Source organism: Aspergillus udagawae (genome assembly GCF_001078395.1).
Source record: "Aspergillus udagawae IFM 46973 DNA, scaffold_2, whole genome shotgun sequence".
Classification (NCBI taxonomy): Eukaryota; Fungi; Ascomycota; class Eurotiomycetes; order Eurotiales; family Aspergillaceae; genus Aspergillus; species Aspergillus udagawae.
Window position 1 is genome coordinate 944,437 of NW_025091265.1, and position 23,788 is coordinate 968,224.

The 23,788-nt window shown below is 49.4% G+C and overlaps 9 protein-coding genes across 9 annotated transcripts; 7 read left to right on the top strand and 2 right to left on the bottom strand.

Moving 5' to 3' along the window:
- Positions 1 to 2,184: 2,184 nt before the first annotated feature.
- Aud_002658 (Zn(II)2Cys6 transcription factor domain-containing protein) lies at positions 2,185 to 3,465 on the top strand (the record flags this gene model as incomplete). The annotated part of the gene is made up of 2 exons (XM_043287621.1): positions 2,185 to 2,694; positions 2,776 to 3,465. The coding sequence occupies 2 exons, from the start codon at positions 2,185 to 2,187 to the stop codon at positions 3,463 to 3,465; spliced, it is 1,200 nt and encodes a 399-aa protein (XP_043143556.1).
- Positions 3,466 to 4,267: 802 nt separating this feature from the next.
- Aud_002659 (uncharacterized protein) lies at positions 4,268 to 6,324 on the bottom strand (the record flags this gene model as incomplete). Its single annotated transcript, XM_043287622.1, has 5 exons — positions 4,268 to 4,769; positions 4,827 to 4,876; positions 4,941 to 5,361; positions 5,619 to 6,254; positions 6,317 to 6,324. 5 exons carry the CDS (start codon positions 6,322 to 6,324, stop codon positions 4,268 to 4,270), a joined length of 1,617 nt encoding a protein of 538 aa, XP_043143557.1.
- A 374-nt stretch (positions 6,325 to 6,698) lies between these two features.
- Positions 6,699 to 8,372, top strand: Aud_002660 (MDR family MFS transporter; the record flags this gene model as incomplete). The annotated part of the gene is made up of 1 exon (XM_043287623.1): positions 6,699 to 8,372. One exon carries the CDS (start codon positions 6,699 to 6,701, stop codon positions 8,370 to 8,372), a length of 1,674 nt encoding a protein of 557 aa, XP_043143558.1.
- Positions 8,373 to 9,796: 1,424 nt separating this feature from the next.
- Aud_002661 (3,4-dihydroxy-2-butanone-4-phosphate synthase) lies at positions 9,797 to 10,661 on the top strand (the record flags this gene model as incomplete). Its single annotated transcript, XM_043287624.1, has 3 exons — positions 9,797 to 9,860; positions 9,941 to 10,058; positions 10,145 to 10,661. The coding sequence occupies 3 exons, from the start codon at positions 9,797 to 9,799 to the stop codon at positions 10,659 to 10,661; spliced, it is 699 nt and encodes a 232-aa protein (XP_043143559.1).
- A 1,024-nt stretch (positions 10,662 to 11,685) lies between these two features.
- Aud_002662 (uncharacterized protein) lies at positions 11,686 to 12,489 on the top strand (the record flags this gene model as incomplete). Its single annotated transcript, XM_043287625.1, has 1 exon — positions 11,686 to 12,489. The coding sequence occupies one exon, from the start codon at positions 11,686 to 11,688 to the stop codon at positions 12,487 to 12,489; it is 804 nt and encodes a 267-aa protein (XP_043143560.1).
- Positions 12,490 to 15,061: 2,572 nt separating this feature from the next.
- On the bottom strand, positions 15,062 to 15,961 carry Aud_002663 (RTA1 domain-containing protein; the record flags this gene model as incomplete). Its single annotated transcript, XM_043287626.1, has 3 exons — positions 15,062 to 15,569; positions 15,617 to 15,711; positions 15,758 to 15,961. The coding sequence occupies 3 exons, from the start codon at positions 15,959 to 15,961 to the stop codon at positions 15,062 to 15,064; spliced, it is 807 nt and encodes a 268-aa protein (XP_043143561.1).
- Positions 15,962 to 16,544: 583 nt separating this feature from the next.
- Aud_002664 (Zn(II)2Cys6 transcription factor) lies at positions 16,545 to 18,470 on the top strand (the record flags this gene model as incomplete). Its single annotated transcript, XM_043287627.1, has 1 exon — positions 16,545 to 18,470. One exon carries the CDS (start codon positions 16,545 to 16,547, stop codon positions 18,468 to 18,470), a length of 1,926 nt encoding a protein of 641 aa, XP_043143562.1.
- Positions 18,471 to 19,849: 1,379 nt separating this feature from the next.
- csnB (glycosyl hydrolase family 75 chitosanase csnB) lies at positions 19,850 to 20,702 on the top strand (the record flags this gene model as incomplete). Its single annotated transcript, XM_043287628.1, has 3 exons — positions 19,850 to 19,945; positions 20,010 to 20,372; positions 20,445 to 20,702. 3 exons carry the CDS (start codon positions 19,850 to 19,852, stop codon positions 20,700 to 20,702), a joined length of 717 nt encoding a protein of 238 aa, XP_043143563.1.
- Positions 20,703 to 22,711: 2,009 nt separating this feature from the next.
- Aud_002666 (uncharacterized protein) lies at positions 22,712 to 23,392 on the top strand (the record flags this gene model as incomplete). Its single annotated transcript, XM_043287629.1, has 1 exon — positions 22,712 to 23,392. One exon carries the CDS (start codon positions 22,712 to 22,714, stop codon positions 23,390 to 23,392), a length of 681 nt encoding a protein of 226 aa, XP_043143564.1.
- Between the last annotated feature and the right edge of the window lie 396 nt (positions 23,393 to 23,788).

The window sequence follows — 23,788 nt, forward strand, 5'->3', positions numbered from 1 at the left end:
CTGTATGTATCTTGTTCTTCTCCATAGCATACTATACTGAATAGTAAGCGTATCTAAACGAACAAGCAAGCAAGCAAGCAGCTTCTCCAACCCGCAAGATCTCCACGCTGAAATCAGACCTCAAAGAATTCCAGTATCCACCAGCGTAGGCGGGGTTTCTTAGGCAGCTAGCCAGCTAGCTGTGCCGGGCGGATCCTGCCCAGGACTTCTCCCCATCCTCGTACCAAAGTCTCCAGTCGGCGTTCCCTGAATCATCCGCATTCCGATCGTACTCGAAAAGTGCGACGCCCCTGTAGTACTGCTCGTACGGCTCCCTGGTATCGTAATTATAATTCACACTGTCGATTCCGGGGATAAGGTTTTTTAGGAGGGCGACCCTACACAATTACAACCACACAATTAGCATTAGTGCACTCACAACAACCCCCACTATCGCGTAGCAAGGTAGGATAGAGTAAAAGACGGGAAAGAAGGAAGAAGGGAAGGGCGTACAACTGCTCTTGCTGCGACGCATGTGGCGCGTGGAGGCAGCTTCTGTTTGGCTCTCGACCATGAGTCTAGGTCTCAATCGCGCCGATCGACCGGTGCTTATCCTTCTTTCCCCACCCGCCCCAAAAAACGGGAAATTAGAAGACACCGTTGGTTCAGGCATTTTCTAATATCTCTCGCGTGTTCTAACTGGCACAAACTTCGACGCACCCTGGTCGAGGAAACAATGTCCTCATTAGCCTCTCCTCCATCTCTTACCTTGTCTCTCCACTCAGACCCTGGTATGCGCGATTTTATCCCACCATGACACCACCCAGTGCTGCACTCAATACCGTCGCGGCCTGATTACCAGGTTCCATCACTGGAGAACAGCTATCCACTATCCTCGTCCTATAAAGAGGTCTGCTGCTGTTTTCATTTGCAACCCCTGCTCAAAATGCGGCCAAGCGCCATGCCAAGGTGACCATCGCCCTACCTCCACGGTGTCCTCCACCGTGGTTGACCTTTTCTCCAGCAAGTTGACTGCGCCGCAGTCTCCAGACTCCTCCTCTGTGTGCTGTCCACATATACCTGGTGCCAACCTGGACCGAAAATAACAATTTGCTGACTGTTGCCTTGAATATCTCTCTGTCTGTCCAGGACCCAAGAACACTCCTTCTCTACCTGGTGGACGATTGATACTCCCGCTTGTTATGTCTCTTGCAAACCACTGTGATGCCTAAAATCAGTGCATCAGTCCGGCTGATACCCTGATAGAGGTTTTGTCCCATCCAATTCCAAATTTCTGCCAACAAAAAAGACACAAGGACGGTACTGAACCAGACTGCCGGGTCCGGTACACACTTCCGTCCAGTATGCCTGTTCAAGCTGTCATTGTGTAGAAAAGGCTACTTTTGCCATGAGAAGGCGCTATGAACTGCCCCAAAGCACAGAAACGGGGTGTTATGTGGGGCTCAGCAAGCATAGATTAAAGGAGAGGGCGCAGATAATGATAAGGCTTCTAATAGCAGAAGGGTCACTAACTTATGGCTTGACTGAAAGCACCCCTAATAACTTTCCATACATTTCTCATTCCACTGAGGTGGCGTAGCCCGTTATCTAACAGAGCCGTTGGATTCCTTAAATAGGAAGAAGATGGAACAGCTAGACCAGAACAGTTAGCATCATTCTCAAAGCAAGAAGTGCCGCAAATTTCTCTAAGCGCCTGCTTAGTTTAGGTATCTGGGAGGGCGAAAACCCAAGTGATATTATTGGACGGTACGGAAGACAGAAGATATCCTCCACATGGAGATCAAGCTTGTGAATACAAAGACAATGGCATGATTCAACAATGTATTTAATCATCACTTGTTTGAGAGGGTCCAGACTAGACACTACTGCGTATCTTGGTATTCCGACCTATTAAGCATACCGTGGCATAACTATGGCTCAGATGATTGAATTCTATTTGCCAGATCCAGCGGTTGCTTATTGGGCTTTTAGGGGCTTAGCCTTGCGGGGGAGCAGAATTAGGAATAGAGGAAATTGTGGCACTTTAGCCTTGGATTAGGCCGAGATGGGATTGCGTGAGTTGGGGTCCCGCCCATAGTCAGTCCTATATTTATACCAGAGAATGCTTCCACGCGCTTCTGCTGAGCGTATACAGATATATGTCATCTGCGGCAGGCTTTTAGCGTCATCCGCGACGGCATAACCATGACCACTCCACAGCGCCGCAAGCTCCGCCGCAACGAGAACATCCCTCACAACTTTATCCAGAGTTGGCAATGCCCTACGGCTGATGGTGTACGGCCAGTGGTTCGCCGACCAATCACCGCCTGTGAATCATGTCGCACAGCGAAGGTCAAGTGTACAGGGAATCAGAGCACCTGTGATCGATGCACTAGTCGGGGAATCCCCTGCAGATACACCGCACCCTCCTCCACCAGCTCCTCGAGTCCTCGATCTACTGACTCTTCTGGGCATCCCAAGAACGTCGATAGCTCGACGACATCCAACAGCCAGTCGCCCGCCAGCGGTAATACCTCGCTGTCTATAGCCAAGCCGTCAGCGGTTCCGATGTCCATGGACTGGGGAATGGATACTGCAGATCCCCTGCGTCTCAGCGAGGGGGTCCGCGAGCAAGACCTCGATACCATGGTTGAGTGGCCAAATGATATGTCCAATTATCTCTTTGACTGGTCCTTCCAAGATCTGTCCCATAATGTACAGTAACCCCCCGGGGATACGACGCTCCGGCAGCTCACTCTTTCCGAGAGAATTCCGATACGCTAACATTGGAAATAGGCTATTGCCTCCCCAAATAGTCTATCAACAGAGGATATGCATGTCTTCCAACCACTGGCGGCACAGACGTCTCCATCGCCAATCCAGAATGGTAGCCCCACTATCACGCCAGCATCAATTCCGGCCGCCTCCGTGCCACTACAGAGCCCGCTGCCCTCACAGGGAAGCTGCCAATGCCGCACGGATCTCATGCGTCAGGTTCCCGAGGTCAACAACGCGATGCGAGCCAAGCCACAGCCTCATCTCGACCGAATCTTCAAGGTGACGGGCAACGTTCTCTGGGCGTGTCGGGATCTCATCAAGTGTGCGAGCTGCCAACTCAGCTACGCAGACCTCGTCTGTATTGTGGCAGTCCTTCAACAAACGGGGACATGCTTCGAGCACATCGCCAGTGCAGGCCTGGCGGCTAGTGCTATCAAGGTTTGTGTTGGCCAATATGAGGTCCCGATCGCCAACGGAATCAAGCTGCGGCATATGCTCGTCATGGATCTGGTAGCCCAGGCCAACTGTTTATTGTCGCTCTTGCGCAATCGAGGTCAGAGCCTGGTGGAGTCGCAGCCAGCCACGCGTGACCGCCTCACGCAGATCAATATAGACTACATGCAGGAGGTTGTTAAGAGCTTCGAGCATACGCTGCGATCGATCGCCGACTCACTTGAGAAACCAGCATCGGATGGGGGAACGAATTAGACTATAATAGATCTCAAAGCCAGCCGGCTATGCATCATGTGTACGTGCATAACACGCATAAGTGCATAAGTGCATAAGTGCATAAGGTCGTGGGATTGTGACAAGAACAGTTGCGTATCGGAGTTGTAGGGTTTCCTATTTTGCATAGGGTAACTATCTACTTTTATGATTTGGTGCATTTTATGTTAGAATACTGCTTGCTACCCATGCTGCTTCTTCAGGCTCACTCGTCCACATTATCATTGCGTACTTCCCCGCCACAGACAATGACCAGGGCACTTCCAGAGTCTCATAGGGCCATATCTGCTCTACCTGTGTGCAGACCAAATACAAGTGTATCTATCTGAAAATCGACGGCCGCTGCTAGGTATGCAGTGATGAGAGTCTGTGGTCAATAATTAGAGAACAGATGTAGATGTTAGCGCCTGAACAATGACTGTGTCCAGCCTGTTTCTTATATGTGCCCGGCAGCTCCCATATCAGCCAGCCCAAGGCTGCCCGCTTGGAGAAGAAGCTGAAAAACCTGATGTTGCTCCCGGGTGCTGGTATTCAACACTAGTTGCTCCTTGCGGGAGGGAGTACCAATGCCTTAAGTCCTGGATCCTTCTGGGTCTATCTCGAACCCACTATGCGTTTCTGGAAATTTTTTCTGACGAATGGGGACATATTATGAAGGGTTGGTTAGATTTCGCGTCTAGAATTGAGACACGTCATCAAAACTGACACGAGATAGAACGAACCCAAGGAAACCCCGGCTTTCGGTGTATATCTATATTGAGTCTTGAATATTGTAGTAACTACACTATACTTTGACATCCAATTCCGTCTGCTGCGCCCGCTCCTCCTCCGCGCACAAGAACCCAATCCCGTCAACAACATCATCCAACCACCCCTGGCTCACCTCCATCTGCAGAAACCTCCAGAACCCATGCGGCTGCCCCGAGTAAAGATGAATCTTACTCTTCGTCCCCGAATGCCGCTCCAGCAACCTCTGCCAGAGAAACGCTTCATCGCGAAGCGGGTCGCGTCCGCAGATCTGGAAATACGCTCGCCCCGGGAGTTTGGAGTGGTCTTTGTTCAGCAGAAACGAGATCCTCGGATCCTCCGGCGGACAACCATATAGGTCTTGGATATCGGTAAGAGATTTGCGGGTTAGCAAGGGGTTGTCGGCGTTTTGCTCGAGGCTGAGGAGATGCTTCTCTGTCCATTCCGCCGGAGCAAGTGGGTATGCTTGCGGCATCAAGCAAACCGGAATGGAGATGAAGAGGCCTGTGATTGGCGGAGAGAGCCCGGCGTCGCGCGCACTGTAAGCGATTACTCCGGCGAAATTGGCGCCGGATTAGTTGCCTCCGATGAGGAACCCTGCTCTTGCAGGGGACGCGCTGAGATGGGCTTCTCCATTGATGGCGGCCTTTCAATCCTGTAGGCAGCGGATATTTCTTTCCTGTACAGTGCTTGAGGATAGAAGAACTAACCCACTCTGTGGCATCATAGCTATCATTCAAGCCATGCGGAAACGGCCATTTGGGTGCAAGTCGGTATCCCACATTAAGAACACTGATATTGAGCCTAACTGCCAGCACACGGCAATTTAAATCGCCGCTCTCGAGGCCACCGAACGGAAACCCGCCAGCATGGAGATAGATGAGCATTGGACGTCCACGCTCGTTCGGAGGTGCCCTCGTAGCAACGTAGCTCCGAACCGGTATTGCATAGCCATCTCGGGCTGGGACCGTAAAATCGGTGACAGTGACCGACTGTTCGCTGATATCGTCTGGTACTTGCCGTAGGGGGATTTGGGCTTCTATTTCGCTGAAAATGCGCTTTCGTTCCACGAGGCCGACGCGGTCGAGATTAATGAGCTGAGGTTGGGAGGCGACGAGCTGGCCATTGACTCTTCAAGAATGGTGGAATGTAAGGGTAGCAACCTTTGTCCATTGTGGGCTTACTTTCGAGTATTGTGCGAATTCCGCCATGATGGAAACCCTTCACGGGTACTATGCCAGATGACTCCGAACCATTCTCTTGCATATATATATATACGTATATTCATTGCTCGGGATATTCGTTTCCCTATCTGGTTTATGTTCATACGGTGCTAGCTACCATGTATAAGGCCAATGCAAGTAAGCTATGTCCTTCGCGCAACAAACCGTTGCTGTTTAATCTCATCACCTCCCTGCCATTTCACACCGTTATCACACGACTCAGACGCATACGGGATCAAGTCAGAAGTGACCTCCCATTTCCCATTTGGATCTGCCTCCCAGAGATGACGAATCGTTTCCTGGCTATGATGGTACAGCGACCACCCGCACGCATTCTCGCAGAGAGTACCTCCTTTTCCTGTTGTGGCGAGGTGGCGTCCAAAGACCAGCGAACCTCTCCCGCGCAATAACCGACTCAGCTGCAGTACGATTGCCTTCTGCTGCTCTATGTTGAACAGATGCAGAAATGAACCGAGGAAGATGATATCGATCTTGCCGCGCCAGTCCTCTAAAAATTCCTCATCCAGGACATCCCCTGTCAGAAAATGGGCCTTCAGTCGGTGTTTGTCTTTAAACAGCTGGTAGCCGAGATCTAGGAAGCGCGGCTCAGTGTCGACACCGATGAGGTTTTCAGCTGGAGCACCGTGGTGCGCGAGTTTGCGAATATCCTGACCAAAGCAGCAGCCGAGATCCAAGAACGTTTCACCGGCGCGAATGCGCGAGAGAACTTCTGGGTACACTGGTTGAAGATAGGCAGGAAAGTCGAGGAATCGGAAGAGGCCGATACAGGGAAATGGCAAGCTGGAGAAGTCACAGTGAGTCAAACCATCAAGTCACTGGGAACCGTCCACGTTTCCCATCACCCTCTCATTGCTTCCCTGTGCTTTGGCGTAGCTGATTCAGGGTTTTGGGATACTTCGAAGTAGGTCGTCGTCCAACCCTGTGGGGGGATCTATTTCCCAAAAGGGAAGGAATTTTCCGAAGCCCTGAGCCAGAAAGGGAAATGTGAATTCCGAACATGCACCATACGGACTTTGAGAGCAAGCAAGGAAAGAAATGTTCGATTAGAAATCAGTCTCCCTGCTCAAGAATGTTGATTACCAACACTGACAAATATTGGGGGCGTATGCGGCGTCGATCATGGGACTGTTGTCTGATAAAGTTCCAGATTCGCGAGCCCTCTATACATTAACCACTTATTCTCGTCGACACTAATCCTGGGCCTCATTACTACGCGTATCTCCAATGTCAGCAGCTGTCCCCGATGAGAAGGCGCCCAACGTGGTAGCTGAGAGCTCTTGCTCGTCCACGGCCTACACCACCCCTGACAACGAGAGGCAGGAAGCCCCGGGGGATGAGCCGGAGGCTCCTCCCCGCGATATTAGTGGATGGAAGTGGTGGCTTGTGATGGCGTCTATCTTGTCCTCAATTTTCTTCTACGCCCTCGATAATACCGTGGTTGCGGACATCCAGCCCGTCATTATCGGAGATCTCGGCGAGCTCGAGAAACTGACCTGGCTGAGCGTGGCCTTCCTTCTGGGCGCCACCGCTACGAACCTGATCTGGGGGAAGGTCTACAGCCAATTCAACGCGAAGTGGACGTACATTCTGAACGTCGCCGTTTTCGAGATTGGATCCGCCGTCTGTGGAGCGGCGCCGAGCATGAACGTGATGATTGTCGGACGTGCCTTATGCGGAGTAGCAGGCGCAGGCCTGTATGTTGGTGTCATGACGCTCATTGCTATGACGACCTCGCTGCCAGAGCGCCCGCTGTACGTGGGTGGAACTGGTCTGACCTGGGGGATTGGAATTGTTCTCGGTCCTGTCGTTGGAGGAGGATTCAGTGAGTCTTCCGTGGGCTGGCGCTGGGCCTTCTACATCAACCTGCTTATTGGCGCCCTCTGTGCTCCGGTCTATCTCTTTCTGCTGCCGAGCAAGGATCCGCGACCCGGGGTCGCACTGAGGGAGCGTTCTCGCGAGGTGGACATTGTTGGAGCGGCACTGCAGATGGCAGCTTTGACAACCTTCATCCTCGCCATCTCATGGGGGGGAGTCGTCTACCCCTGGAACTCGGGGCAGGTCATCGGTCTCTTTGTGGCATCTGGCGTGCTGCTCATTGTCCTGGGTTCCCAGCAGGTCTTTCTGGTCTTCACCACAATCGAGCGCCGCATCATACCCGTAGAGTTTTTCGGCTCTCGCACCGTGCTCATCCTCTTTGCCTCCACTGCTGCTGCTGGTGCCTCTGCTTTCGTTCCAATCTACATGATTCCACTTTACTTCCAGTTTACCCGGGGGGACGCTGCCCTTGATGCAGGCGTCCGACTACTGCCATTCATCATCCTGATGGTCGCCACCATCCTAACTAACGGAGCATTCCTCTCCAAGTTTGGCTACTACATGCCATGGTACACAGCAGGTGGTCTCCTCGCCCTAACTGGTGGTGCCTTGATGTACACTGTCGACCTGAACACGTCAACCAGCCGCATTTATGGATACACAGTGATTCTTGGTCTCGGTGTAGGTCTCTGGATCCAAGCATCCTTCGCTGTCGCCCAGGCAGTCGTGGAGCCCAAATACGTCCCTGCAGCCGTGGGTTTCATCACCCTGGCCCAGTTCGCCGGCATCACCATCGTCATGGCAATTGCCAACACAATCTTCCTGAACGAATACCTGTCCAGTATCCCTCGCATCCTGCCAAACGTCCCTCGCGAAGAGATTGAGGCAGCCATCCAAGGTACCAGTGATCTCCTGGACAGATTAAGCTCGGATGTCCGAACCCGCGTCTTAGAAGCCATCGTCTCCGGGATCAGCAAGTCATACGCCCTTGTCATCGCGTCAGGAGCCCTCGTTGCCGTTCTGAGTTTACTCATGAAGCACGAGCGGTTGTTCAATGTTTCTGCTGCTGTTGGTGCCGCCTAAAGATGCACTATCGCGGAAAAGGTACCACGTTATCTGCGAGGCCACCCTTCATCCTCCAGCCTCAGAATAGTACTCCTTTCTTATTTCACTTGAGTCTCCTGTTGTTTCATTCCAGTACTGGGCAGCTGCATATGAAACGGAGTTTGATTCCCACTCGCTTCAGTTCGTATCAAAGAATGACAAACCTCGTATCCACGCTGGACATGACCCACGATGTCAGTCGGAATAAGTCGCTTCAGTTCGTATCAAAGAATGACTCAAACCTCGTATCCACGCTAGACATGACCTCACGAATGTCCAGTACAACAAAGTTCTGATCATCATTTCGGGGGTTCGGAATAATCATGAAGATTTCTGGTGTTGCAATGTCAGATTTGCCCTAGAACGTGACGTAGCTGGAAATTTGGCTTCACTCAGAGCGGATTCCTTTCATCCCTCATCCCTATAGACTTGAGCGAGCTACTGTCCACAAACTGATCCATTTGTCAGATCAGCAGTAAACGCATTACCTCATTCATTGCCTAGCCGGCGTTGTAGAGATGCTTGCATATCCTCTCTTTCTGTATTGAAAGCCAAAAATATTCATCTTCTATCTGTTAGCTACAAGGCATCATGTACTCCAGATGCCAGCTTCGCAGACAGCTGGTGAAGGCACAGGATTCATCATTAGCCAGTCGCAGCAGTTTCTCATCACAGCTAACTAGCATCACACTGCTCATCTCAATCAAGCTCACCATCCTCTACTTCCCTCTTGTAGGGCCTTCATTATTAGCAGTCGCCATCCCTGTTCAGATTGGGAACGGATAAAAGAAAGTGAAAGGCGATAAATGTTGATAAAGAGGAACCGTGTCTCTTGACAGATCACTCCACGAGCCAATGACAAAAACAAATAATTCATTTAAGCGGTCCTCATGCAAATGCACATGTAAATGGAGCTTAGACGAGTAGCGCAGAAGGTCTCCCCGTCAAATCATTAGCAAATACCATGGTAATGTTGTCCTGAAGTCTAAAAAAAGCATCGTCCACTTCCTTCCAGCTCCACCGGCCACCGCGACACACGAGCTCTCCGATGCGGCCGACAGCCACCCAGACACGTGAACTCTGTCTATTATTCTTCTGGGATCGTATAATTGAGGCTTCAATTGTCTACAGCGTCCATCTGCATGTGACTATTATTAAACCATCCACGTCGGGTCCGAACTTCTCCACAATTCCAGTCACACAACACGCTACTTTAGCATGAGCTCATTCGGCACAGGTCTTTGGACTCTCCGAAATTTGTTCCATTAAAGCCCCAACCCATCTAAAGCCGATTCGGAGATTCGGTCTCATATAAGCTGCGCCGCGTTGGACTTGCTGAGGGTAATAATTATTCGCACTGCTTTCTCTATCATTGCCTCGATTTCAAATTACATAGCTCCAAAATGCCGTCGCCGTCGGGATCCCTTCCCCAGTTCGATTCCATAGAAGACTCGATCAAGGCCTTTAGTGAGTTAGCCTCTTCTGAGGTCCTCCGCAAGCGCTGAGGATTAGGACACGGAGACGCTAACAGTCCATGCTCAACGCAGAGAACGGAGAATTCATAATCGTCCTTGACTCCCAAGATCGTGAGAATGAAGGCGATCTTATCATTGCCGCGGAGTCAATCACAGATGCCCAGATGGCGTTCCTAGTCCGCTATACGAGGTTAGTATGCCCTCCTCTGCACACAAACCCGGGCACTCAGCGCGCTTCTCGATGCGATCTAACATTTCCTCTTTCCGGACCTACAGTGGTCTGATCTGTGCACCGATTAGCTCTGAAATCGCCCGCCGCCTCTCCCTGCCACAGATGGTGGTTGAGAGCACAGACCCCAGGGGAACAGCATACACCATCTCCATCGACTCCAGCGATCCATCTGTCACGACAGGGATCTCCGCACAAGACCGCTCCCTGACATGCCGCACACTTGCCTCTCTGACCGCCAAATCTGAGCACTTCCGGCGACCGGGCCACATTATCCCAATCGAGGCGAAGAGCGGCGGAGTCCGTGAGAGAAAGGGACACACAGAGGCGACGGTGGACTTTTGCCGCCTGGCAGGTAAATCGCCTGTCGGTGTGATTGGGGAGTTGGTAGAGGATGGTGAGCTCACCGAGGGAATTCCTGAAGTCAGGGGTAATAATGGTATGATGAGACGCGATGGGTGCTTGAAGTTCGGCAAGGCATGGGGAATCAACGTGTGCACGATCGAAGATTTGGTCGAGTACCTTGAGAGGACAGAGGGACCTATTTCAAACAGGAAGTATTGATCTCTTGATTAGATTGATGTTCTGTTATCTGGTTCCAATGGTTTCTCTTTTAAATTTCTCTCTCCTCTCATGTACTCTGCTATGTTGAGTAAGTAATGTTATTATGGCGGGACACCGAACTGCGTAGAAACATAATGAAATCCGTGCATTATCATTTAGGGATGCTTAATAAGACTACGACAATCAACATGAATTTTTTTAACATATGTCTATATAGCAATGTGGCTACTTCTAATGATTCGGAATGGACGCGCAGCCGGCTGCTTGATGTGCAAGTGAAAAGAGTCTATGGCTGCCAATCTATGAGAGGCTACTCAAGTGGAATGCGTATCCTGCTTTCTGCAAACGGGTCGGCTTCGGCCAATAAATGCCGCATTTTCTGCTCATGCAAGATCAATCCCAAAGAGCTCTTCAATTTTGTCGACTAGTACTAATACAGGATACGATCTGGAGGTCGTGGGTGATATTAAATCAGGGCTTATGTCTGCATCCTATACATGGAAATAGTGGCGGTAGCTGATAATACTAGTTGCTGCTGGCAAGTGTGAGTCACAAATCCCTTTGTTTGGCGCTGATACGGCCGTGGATTATGCTCTTTGATCCAATGTCTTATTATGCGCCACTTATCTGGCGTCTGTCTTCCGGATTTCAAGGTTCTGAGCTTCTAATTAGCTGAAATCTCCAATGAACCAAACTCCATACTCATACTTAAGAACTATCGTTGGCTGTGGAAAAACCTGTCGCAAGGAAGTGCTTATTGCAATTTCCTTTCTCCACTCCGATCTCCACTATACGCCACAGACGGACAGAACTCTTGTTCTGGCACTCGCTATACAGCTGTACATTACTTAGGGTGTGGACTTTGCGCGGAGTTAAGCTAGTACAACATATCGGATCCAAATGAAAACGGCCGGCACTGCTGGCATTACAGATAGCGGATTTGCAGAATGAGAGAATCATCTCGAGACAGATACGCTCTTATTTTTGTGTCCTCCATCTGAAACAACATCGAAATTAATTCGCCATGACATCCGCTACCAAATACAGCTCCAAGTTAGTCAACCAGCGTGTTCTAATCTTCGGTGGAACATCCGGGATTGGTTTCTGCGTTGCGGAAGCCGCTATCGAGAACGGTGCCCACCTTATCCTCTCGAGCTCGAATACCGCCAAGCTCGAGAAAGCAGTCGCCCGACTACGTGAAGCGTACCCATCTCAAGTAGCACAACGGCCCATAACCACGCAAACTTGTGACCTTTCCGACACGGAGAATCTCGACGCCAATCTTGCAAATCTCTTCCAAGCCGCCAGTAGTAACGGCGCCAGCAAGATCAATCATGTTGTGTTCACAGCAGGTGATGCGCTAGACTTCCCTGAGCTCGTTGACCTGACTCCCGATCTGATTCAGAAAAGCGGAGTCGTGCGCTTTGTCGCGCCCCTGATGGTCGCCAAGTATATCCGTCAGTATATGGATCTGACAACGACCAGCTCCTTCACGTTGACAGGCGGCCTGCGTGCCCACAAGCCTGCTCCTAGATGGAGCTTAGTTTCTGGGTGGGCTGCGGGCGTAGAGGGTCTTGTGAGGGGTCTAGCGCTGGACCTCAAGCCGTTGCGTGTTAACATGGTGCCTCCTGGAGCCGTGCATACGGAGCTGTTCTCACGATTTCCAAGCGAGCAGCTTGAGGGATTTCTGAAGATGCTCAATAATCAGTCAACGACAGGAACTGTTGGTCGGCCGGAGGATGTGGCGGAGGCATACCTGTATCTAATGAAGGACCAATTTGTGTCTGGAAGTATTGTCCAGACGAATGGGGGAGCATTGTTGGTTTAGAAGTGGACTCGCTAGCTCCTGCTGACTCGTAGGGTGTGGGTCACTTGGTCTCCTATGAGTATGATCATCCTTCATAGACATGCTCTAGACAGTTTCAAGAGGAGAAATGTGGATTCGCCTACTTAGTTTGGCCTTGTTAGTTTGTTTCTTAGCGAGTGGATCTGTTCCAACGATGGATGATAATAGCGGATTTAAGGGTTATATCCGGGCAAGAAATGTGGGACCTCGCCTATCCTCATAACTATATAGCGCCTATTTCTATTGAACATACAGACAGACAGATAGACAAAAGACTTTTAATTTACAATTCATCACTCGTGACCCTTCTCCTGTGTCCTCTCTCTGTCTCTCACTCCAAGTTAAACAGACGCGCGAGCCATAACTCGCAGACAAAGGGTCCATAATATTGTTATTTCTCGATGCAGGCCTTCACTCTCCCGCTCTCGAATAATGCTACTGTGGCGGGTATACATTCTATTCCTTCAGTCTCCGTTGGATCTCCTGTTAGTCACCGTCCACTGATCGTTGCTTTGCATGGTGGAACGTATGACTGTCATTATTTCGATGGCACTCCGGAGTTTTCTGCCTTTATAGCAAGCAACGCTTTTGGATTACCATTTGTATCAATCGACCGACCTTGCTATGGGGGCACAAGTTCCTTCTTGCCCATACCTGAGGGTTCTGATTTTAACCAAAAAACTGGCTTTTGGTTGCATCACTATATCCTTCCAGCCTTGTGGTCGAAATTTGGCGGTGGTTGCAACTGTGTTATTCTCTTATGCCATAGTCTTGGAGTAATGGGAGGAATTATTGCTGCGGCTATGCATGCACAGGATGAGAATCCATTGTATCCGCTAGGAGGACTTATTGCATCTGGGTTGGGGGAGAAGCAACCCCCGTCTGCGGGGAGCACTCCTCCTAATATCCATATAAGGATAGGGGCTGACCATCTTCTGATGCCAGTCGATATTAAAGACAAAATAATGTTCCGGCCGGGAACTACTAGCCCAGAGGTTCTAGCCCAGAGCAAGCGCCTTAATGTGCCAATTCCGGATGCCGAGGTACAGCATTTCCGGGACGTTTGGTTTCCTACGTGGCGTGAAAAATGGGCGCGCCATGTAGTTGTGCCTGTCATGTTTGCTCTTGTGGACAAGGATCCCTTCTTTGACGTTACAAAGCAGGAACTCGAAAATTGCATATCAGCATTCAAGAACAGTGTCCGAGTTGATGGTAGCTTGGTTCGGGGCGCGCCTCATTGCATGGAGTTGAGTTACTGGTCTCAGGGATGGTATGCTCGTTGTTTCGGGTTTGCGATGGAATGTTCTGCCAGCATCTTATTTACGAACCAGGGGTGATTCTTTTGCTGCGTTAACAGCTCCATAGGAAGTGTTCAATGCATCTATACCAAAGTCTACACTGCCTAGTCGAACTTTTGGGGGGTTTCTAATTGTAGTATGTTCTGATTTAGAGCAACAGACCACCTGTACTAAATGACTTGGTTAGACTTAGGTCTAATTTGGCTGCATCACGATCTTGTGGGGCATAGTTTGCTTTGTGCATGTGTCTTATAAAACTTCCTCCCGGAAGGTAGTTATCGTAGTGCTCAACCATCAACGAGGTTATAAATCATACTTCAATGCTCAGCCACAGAAATTATTAGATGACTCCAATGCTGCGTTATATAGTCATTAATTATGGAGGTCATATTAGCCAGAAAGAGCGACCTTCATGCGCAAGTTAGTAAATATTCTTGCGAAGACTGCTTTCCATACGTACACTGATCCAGGACACAGTATATATGCAGGGAATTGCAACGAATGGCAAAGATATCTAACTCCCTTCTTCCTCGTAAGTCAAGGAAACAAGGAGGGAAAGCCACGCTGCGATGATGGAGTTGACAGAACATTGAAATAACTTGCAAGGGCCTAGAACATTGTTTTCAGGGAGGCTTCCTAGTAGAAGCAGCCGGAATAAACTCATGGCATGGTACTGGAGGGGCGAAGGACCAACCTACAATTCAAGCTGTGGTGATTAACTGCAGGGGCACAACACACAAGAGGGACAGTTGGTCACATCTAGACTATGTCTAGCCAGGTGGTTATTTGTGGCGATGGAGCGAGCAACCTTCAACAGCGATCATTCTCGGCTTGGTCTAAAGACCGGTTGTGTTGGACTTCTGGCATATATTACATGCGGGACTACAAGATATACATGATCTATGTAGGCCCTAGGCCGTGGCTTCTACCTTGATTGAGCGCTCTCTCATAAAACATATTTTGTCGTGAACGGCTACATGGAGTGACCTCCGGAAGTGAGAATGAACGGCAATTGGAACTTGAACTTCCGCTACCTATGCTAGGGGAACGGAAAATATTATCACAATCGAATATCTGATTACACTATAAGCGAGCATAGTAAATATGTCACAAGATAAACTAAGGCTCAGAGCATTCAACAATGCTCGCTGCTTTTGTTCAAGAGCCCGAAGGTTCATTTCTGTAACTTCTCAAGTCGTTCATCCACATCTCCAGAACGACGCAAAGCGAGGCTCTTTTCTCATAGCTAGAACCAGCTATTCCAACATTTCCATCGAACTGCTAAGCTTCTTGCCCTCGTGTAAGAAGAATGAAGGAGGGAATATAACAAAAACGCCAACTCCAATTGCCATTGGTACCATATCCAACCCGATGAGATATCGCTCGGTGCGCATGAGATGGCCCTTCCATCCATCCGACAACTCAACAATACGGTATCCGTTGCGAAGTAGTACCATAACTGTTGACACACACAAAGCCACCAATACTGGCCTTTTAACTTGGGGGGCCAGCGCTTTCTTTTGTCGCAATCGGAGACTTGCTCCCACGATCAGGATGACGAAGACGATCGTGTTGCTGAACTGGAAGATGATTCCTGAGCGCATAACGTCGCCACCGTGGCTGAGTTGTTCGTAGTCCTGAGCGCTTGATACCTCGATTCCTCCGACGGTCTGGATGGCTAAGGAGATGATGTCGCAAATGATGAATCCCGCCCAAAAGAATGTGGATGGAATTGGGAAGAGGCGGGGGGTAGTCTTCTCGATACTTCTCTTGTCAGAACCTTCTTTGAAGCCTTCAGTCAACTCACTTACAGTTTGCAAAAGAGGACATAGTCTGCGGCAGACAAAAAGACAGGGCTGACCATGAGGCTGCAAATCTGGATCATAAATGCCATCCAGCTGTTTGGCTTGTAATTGTTAGCAACTGGTCATTGATTCAAAGTTAATACATACGTCGATATGAGCCCAGAGTCGACCTCCCCAGCCGATGGCCTCTCCCACAGCGACGACTGCAAGCGTAGTCATCCAGTAGTGCTTATATGGTCCGAATGCCATCTGCAGGATGCACACGACCATTGAAGTACCGAAGAACACAATGCCAAATAATGCGGCTGGCTTGCTGGGCAAGTACCCATACATATCCACATTTTGATCCATAGTGAGCCGCTCGTGTATTGATTTGTTTTCCGTGATTCCGATCTTATGATTTTTGCGATCAAGAAGGTAACTGGGCGTTATATGTAGTCAGGAGGACGGAAATTGCATTGAGCATCATTGTGGCTGCCTGCCGTCAACCAAATTTGTAGCAGCGATATAGAGACTAGTTTCGTCTTTTGAAGGCCCTAGTTTGCCTTTTTGAGGAAGTTTTCTGGCATACTCCCGTACAACCTCCGTACAATCGCCGGTTCCATCGATGGCGATACTGCTGCTTTTTCAATGATGAGGCAGGCAATTGATACACCAGACCTGATTGATGATAGACTACTCTGTCTGACATTCATTTCCAGCTTCCTGAACTCTCTTTATCAAGTCAGCCCGACGCAGCCTTGACATGTCCTGAATTGCGGTTCAGCTTCATAGCTGCCTCTATCCCCATCCTGTATCCTACATGGGGCGGTCTATTTGTCTCCACCATTTGTCTCCACCTTATTGCCGCTAAAGTCCCGCGATTTCTCCGCCTCCGTCCATCTCACTTTGTTAAAATCTCTCAACTGGCGGAACTTCATTGGAATCACCTCCAATGCCACTGAAACGAGGACTAGAACGAGTGTCCTGCGACTTTTGTCATCGACGAAAGATCAAATGTGACCGACTGTTGCGTGCTAGACAGGGCATAGCTGCATGTTCACAATGCACCCTTCGGGACATACAATGCCATGTGGATGACTCGGATGACATTCGGATTCGGCGGCGCCGCCAAACTACCGCTCGCGGAGGTATTCTCGAAGTTGGCACTGGAGATTTACAGCCTGCCCTATCGCAGCCATCGCCAGGTGTGGGAGGCGATTCAGCTTCCCGGGTGACCTCGGAATCACATATTCTATATCCTTCCCCGGGAAATGACAATGCGGCACTACCAAATATTTCGTTCGACATGTTTGCTGATAGTCCGTTTGCACTGAGTTTCGATAATATGCTTTTCCTCGATCAAATTTTCATGGGCAACTGCGGACCTGCTGAGGATCACAATGAACGAAGCCGGGATTCGCAGAATCCCACTTCTACCTCCGAGATGGCCCAGACAGACAGTCAAGAACAAGACGGAAAGGACCTTGTCCTTTCAAGTGAAGAACCCAGCACATATTCCTGGATGGGGGTCTCGGTAGACTCTGCATTCTGCACGGCAGCACTGCGTTCCTATTTCGATTATGCAGCCCTATGTCTTCCAATTCTCCTCGCGGATGCTTTTTGGGAAGACTATCATGCCAATCGGTGCAGTGAATTGCTTCTGCTTGCCGTTGCCTGCAGAGGTATGCCCTTCATTGAAGCTCCAGACAAGTGGAACCTCCAGCAACTTCTCGCAGCCGCTTTCCGCGAACGGTATCTCAGTGCTCGAAGCAACACATGTGACAATGAAACTATCCGACTAGACGATCTTGAAGCTCTTGCCCTCATGATCGATTTTGAGTATGATGACTCAAGGAGCCCGCCACTTCTGTCGAACCTTGGAAGACTGTTTCTTACCCATGACTCGCTCGTGCTGATGACGATGAACTATCGAATTCTTGATCATGCCAGCGCCAATTCAACAATACCCACAAAGCTCGCCAGGGCTAGCGAGCGTCGCGTGCTCCTCTACTGGCACATGTATGGACTCGATGCATTTCACTGCCTTGACAAAAAGCAAATGTCGCGTATCCCAGACAATGACGTTGGGAGTAGCGAGAACATCTCGCTGCACGAGTCTAAGGACTATTTTGATGCTTTTCTTGCCCTGGCTGTGATAGCTCGTCAACTTACACAGACTTTGTGCAGCCCTTTTTCAAAACGAGAAGGTGTCGTCTTCAATGACATCCACAATTTGTACGAGCAACTGGATTATTGGAGGGACAGCTGCTGTCCGCGACATCTACGGAGGTACACAGACAGTACAGGTAGACCCAATCCCATTGAAATTAGAGAGCCAAACTCCAGTCGAACGGGGAAATATACCCACCTTTATCGAGGGGTTTTATGGGCTCTGGAGCTACACTGTCGACTGATGATTGAAGACTGTGTATCGGAATTCGGTATACAGGACAAAACTAGCTTGGAGGCCGAAGTACTCACAAGACGAGTGGAATATGAAAGTCTGCGCGCATTAAATGAGATGGTCAACATATGCCAGTGGATGAAGCAGCACGAGACTCATCATGAAGACCCCGAGAGACATTCTTTGATCGATCTCGCGCCAAATATTTTGCGCAACATCTGCGCGGGCATGTGCTATTGGTCCTGCCAACGAGGGATTGACCTTTGCGACAGCGGTCCCCCAAGGCTGCTTCAGTGCAGGCATGCAAATGATAGAGAAGAGATCCTGAAGCGAAAAGTCCGAAACTATGTCGAAATCGCACAGTTACTGCGAGATGCTGCAGCGACCGCAACATCACATCGAGATACGGCGCACGTCCTTGAGCGAATCGACAAACAGCGGGAGTTGCTTGATTCCAGGTTGAATCTGCTCTAGCTTTTCTACATGGCAAATGTGCTCGAATATAAATCATAGCATAGCGATCGAGGTCTTCTTATGAAGGTACATTCAACCCGTCGGGATGGCTCATGCGTCTTCAAACTCCCTGTCGGCTATCTCGGCAAATCCGTCCATCCAGAGCACTGGCGTAATTCCCTTTCTACAAAGGACGAGAACATTCCTTTGAAGAACGATTTTCTTTCTTCGTCATCATGAGTTAGAAAGAATGGTCGCCAGCGGATGGAATTAGGTGTCATGGCAGACTATGCATAATTGAGACACTTCCAGACTGATGGTTTGCTTGTCTACGAGAGGGGCAATCAAGCTGGTTCCCGTAGCATGTGAAGGGGATTGATTCAGCCCCCAAATTTCAGGCGGAACTGTTTCGAATTCCAATTTCTCCACTAGCTGCATAGCTTGCTCTTTTGGTTTCCATTGAAGGTCCAGAGACAACACTTTTCGGCATACCGCTTAGCAGCGCGAAAAATAGATGGCTAGGGTCGGCTCGAGCCACTAGTGACTCGACTGACAATCCCTCTTGGCCCAGTTGCGAACGAGCTATAGGTGATGGTCTAGGATACTAACTCGTACCATTCTGTCAATGAAAACCCCTCAAGAGTATCATATCGAGCGATATTGTAATTGGGCTGTACACCGTGGGGAGTCTCCATATTCAATGTGTTGCACTCATGACTGCTAAGGAGCTGTCAAGGGTGCAAATACTTGAAAGTCTATTGGCCAATGCAATTGCCGTTTATGACCCGAGGTATACCTACCTAGTCCACTTGGCTCTACTATGCATAATTTTTGGAAGAGATGTATGTCGTAGCTTGGCCACAAGAATGTGGTTATGGAGATTTTCAGAATCAAAAGGGGGGAGCGGCCTGTCGATCAAAACATCAGGTGTAATTTTGGCCCCATGGTTACATTCGTGGGATATAGATTCGCAGAAATCTTCAGACCGCAATTCAGGGTCTTTAGATGAAACATGCATAGTCCTTGCAGCATCAGCGGGTGCATCCGGGTGGGGAGATCAAAATTCCTCCTATGGCTTGGTCCTATAATTTCCACACTTGGCTGGACCCTGATGGCTAGATCCAAATGCCTCGTGTCAACATCCCCGGATTTTCCGGGTTCACCGGCGTGTGTAACGAGGTTTGAGAATCTTTACCATCTAAGGGAGAATTACTTGGTCATGCGACATCGACCAAACAGGGGCCCGAGATACACACCGAACTATCAGGTTGCCCTAGCGCTTCATTTTGAGTATATAAAGAGTATGATGTCTGTCTACAATGTAGTCGAACCGACAAGACCAGGCCCTCTTGAATATCAAGGCAATTGCTTTTCTTGACAATCGCAATCAATCCAGCACAATGCGTCTCTCCGAAATCCTTACTGTTGCTTTGGTCACTGGCGCCACTGCTTATGATCTGCCCAACAACCTGAAACAGATCTATGACAAGCACAAGGTATACCCACGCATCTCAAGGTTTTCAGGTCAGCCTGCTAATATCTCTTTCTTTATACCTCCAGGGAAAATGTTCCAAGGTACTGGCAAAAGGGTTCACCAATGGTGACTCCAGCCAAGGCAAGTCTTTCCAGTACTGCGGCGACATCCCGGGCGCCATTTTCATCTCCTCCACCAAGGGTTACACCAATATGGACATCGACTGCGACGGGGCCAACAACTCCGCCGGCAAGTGCGCCAATGACCCGTCCGGCCAGGGCCAGACCGCCTTTAAGTCCGACGTGAAGAAGTTTGGCATCTCCGACCTTAACGCCAATGTCCACCCCTATGTGGTGTTTGGAAATGAGGAGCATTCTCCCAAGTTCTCGCCCCAGTCACAGGGAATGCAGCCATTGAGCGTCATGGCTGTTGTGTGCAATGGCCAACTGGTATGTCTCTCATCTACTGCACGTGGGGTGTCCGTGTCCGTCTCCGTAGCTAATATCGAACGCATTACACAGCATTACGGAATCTGGGGTGACACGAACGGCGGCGTTTCTACCGGCGAAGCCTCCATTTCTTTGGCTGACCTTTGCTTCCCCAACGAGCATCTCGATGGCGACCATGGTCACGATGCCAATGATGTCCTCTTTATTGGCTTTACTAGCAAGGATGCCGTGCCCGGAGCGTCTGCCAAGTGGAAAGCAAAGAATGCGAAAGAATTCGAGGACAGTATCAAGTCGATTGGCGACAAGCTGGTTGCTGGTCTGAAAGCGTAAAGACAAAACAGACCGAAGACAGCTGGAGCTCGGGGTTCGGCCGTTGGCAATATATTTTCGGACGGGCGATCAGAGACACAGTGCCTAGGAGTAGTTAGTATAGAAGAATCTTAGTAACCTATACGTTTCTATCAGCAGTGCTAGGTTTGAGGATGCTCCATTATTGCATGACATGTGTATTATCTCTGGAGACCATCGACCTCATAAGGTTATTGTTACATCCGCCGTCTGTAAACTGAAAGAGTGTAACAACAGGTTTATGCTCCCAAGAGCATTTCAGTGATAGTGGCCATTAAAGTAGGCGTCTGCAAACCATGTTACTAGTTGACAGCAACCCTCTGGCCTATAGCTACAACATTCGATTAATGTCTGAAGAGGTGCTTAATGTCCAGAAGTGAGAGGACACTGCTGTCTCTGCGCTCAGTCTCTACTGGAATAACGAGCAGCACAGTTAGGGTAGAGCCTTTGAATTGTGTGAGGGTGGAGGATAAGCTGGCGGCAACCCCGTATCGAAATACCTATGTAACGATGACAATTCGTAGATGCCGCGTACAGTCCCGTACGGCCCTGGGGTCATATACCGTCATCAGCCGTCCTACAATGTGTTCAGCATAGTTGGTTCTCATGTTTGAGACACATATAGCATATCATCTCTCTAAGCTCCAAAGAATGATTGTCTACTTTCCAGTGCCGTATAGCATTCTACGATGTAAGCAACGCTTTCTCTTTCTTATAATCCATCAAGAATTGAACTAACCTCGTTTCTTAGATATAGGCTCAGATGATATATAGCCAGATCCCTTGTCGTTTGTGACCGATCCAACCAGTCTTTTGGTAAAATCTTCCACCGTCTACTAAAATGAACAGCATCGAATTACCTTAGCTTGCGTGTGTGTGTGTTCTTCACCTAACTAGCAAAACCAATTTCGACTTTCCCCAAAGTTGAGTCTCATCTGAAGCCCAGTGTCAGCATAATGGACGAGATGTCGCAGCCAAGCTTTGCATACAGACTATTTGATGATACCAGTCGCGAGAGAGCCAAGGAAGAGCCCGAGGCTGGACTACGGAGGGCAAATAAGCCGACCTTGCAGCCACTTCATGGCTTGAGATTATAACCTCGTTCATAGGGCTCTGCTTGACATTGTGAAGGTCTCCTCACAGGTGTCCCCAGAGCCCAAACCAGAGCGAGCCTCATTGACGCCTTGAATGGCAATCATGAATCGCAACTATGGTTTCATAGTGTACATAGGATCAACAGTAAACCTACCATAATTGGAGGCTAAAGAGGGTCTTCTCTGTTAGGTACTTTTGCACCAAGGAAAAAACGACTCTTCCCTTATCCAATGATAGGTCGTTTCCAGCACGCGCGGCTGAGATGTGGCGTCAATTTGATAACTCTGAAGTTGATACATGCTTGAACGGAGCGGGGTGAGGCTAGGAATATTTAAGCCGCTATAGTGCAGCAGAAATCATCCTATAGATGCTAACAGCAACGCAGGCAATATAACATCATAGGCACCCACCCTCCTTAGGATGCAGGCATTATTATTTCCTAGGTAGGTAGGTAAGCTAGAGTGCGAATGCCTCCTATCTAGCATGGCCTCTTAGTGGCTGCTACCCATGCCACTATATACCTATTAGTTTGGCTTAAGGGAGTTGGCAGTGACCCTTTGTATCTCCACAATGCGTAACTCATATGGCCCCCAACTTTGGGTATGATGGATATATGCGAATGTTGGAAGCCTACGGGGCGTCGATGCCCAGGCTGAGCAGATGGAGGTTACCTTTTAAGTGTATGTGAGCCTCGCACCTTGATGGAACGCAGCCTTCGCGGATTTTGACCATATGTAGTTTAGCGCATCCCTTAAGCCCAGCCAGCAACGCCCACGTGGTAGTCTACAGAGTAGTAAGTATATAATGGATGGACTGCAAAGGCTCTCTAGCTTCATTCTCCCCCTGCGTTCTATCAACCTGAATTACTCTCCTAATTAAACTCCTCTTTCATAATAATGTCAACAACTACGTCGCCGAGAGACTCTGACACCCTCGCGCCGGATGTTACGGCGGCCACGAATCTTGGCCAAGGGCTTTCCTACGAGCTTGTGTCAAAACCAAAGTTTCAGGCGTACCGCATTGTAAGGCCCGGTTCTCAGGCCGACTCTGTATACTACATTGAGACCCACGAGACTCTCTCGAAAAACAAATTTGACCTCCTACTTCACAAAGGAGACTCTAAGGACGGAGAAGTCCTTGGGGTTGTGAAAATGCACCGTCGCGGCTTCACTATTGGGCTTGGCGACCCAGCCAGAGAGATAGAGGGCAAGCCAATGGTGTGGGAGAAATTGGAACGGCCGGAGAAGCATGGTCACAAAGTGTACCATTTTGATTTCGGAACTGGCGCACAGAGGATGACATACACATACCGAAAATCATATGGTGTACTAGGGAGGCTGAAGAGCATGGAACTCCGCGCTGGAGGCGTTGATAAAGAGGATGGACTGCTCCTGGCAAAGTGGGTAGGAAGCAGCTCTTGGATGATGAAGGCCGGCAGCTTGTTCATTGCAAACACGGCAAAGAGCAGACAAGATCGCAATGCACATCTTGACGAAGATACTAATAAATGGGAGATAATGGTTTGTTTGACCGCGTTTGCAATTATTGAGAGTCGGTACAGAGGGAGTAACGCGTAAAGGTATATATGAGCGTGGCGATGTGATGTCTTCTTCCATGTGTTTAAGAAGAGTCAAAGAGGTCTCTCACTCCCATTCTAGTAAACTTGTGGCATCATTATTCTTAGATCGTAATCTCTTCTCTGTGTAATAATAATAAATTCTTCCGCAAACAGCTTAAGGATTTGAGGGGACTATGCGCTCGTCAAATGGCGCGAGTATCTCGCGTTGATCGTCGGGAAAGCAGTGGAAATTGTGGATTGGTACACGCACCTCTGTCTATAGATGAATTTGGAATGGACCGGAGAAGTATCAGATAGGCGTACTATAAGGAGTATTGACATGACATTGAAGCTGGATGGAACGCAGAGAAGACATTGCTTGGAAGAGGCTCCACAGCCTCCCTTCCTTGACCAA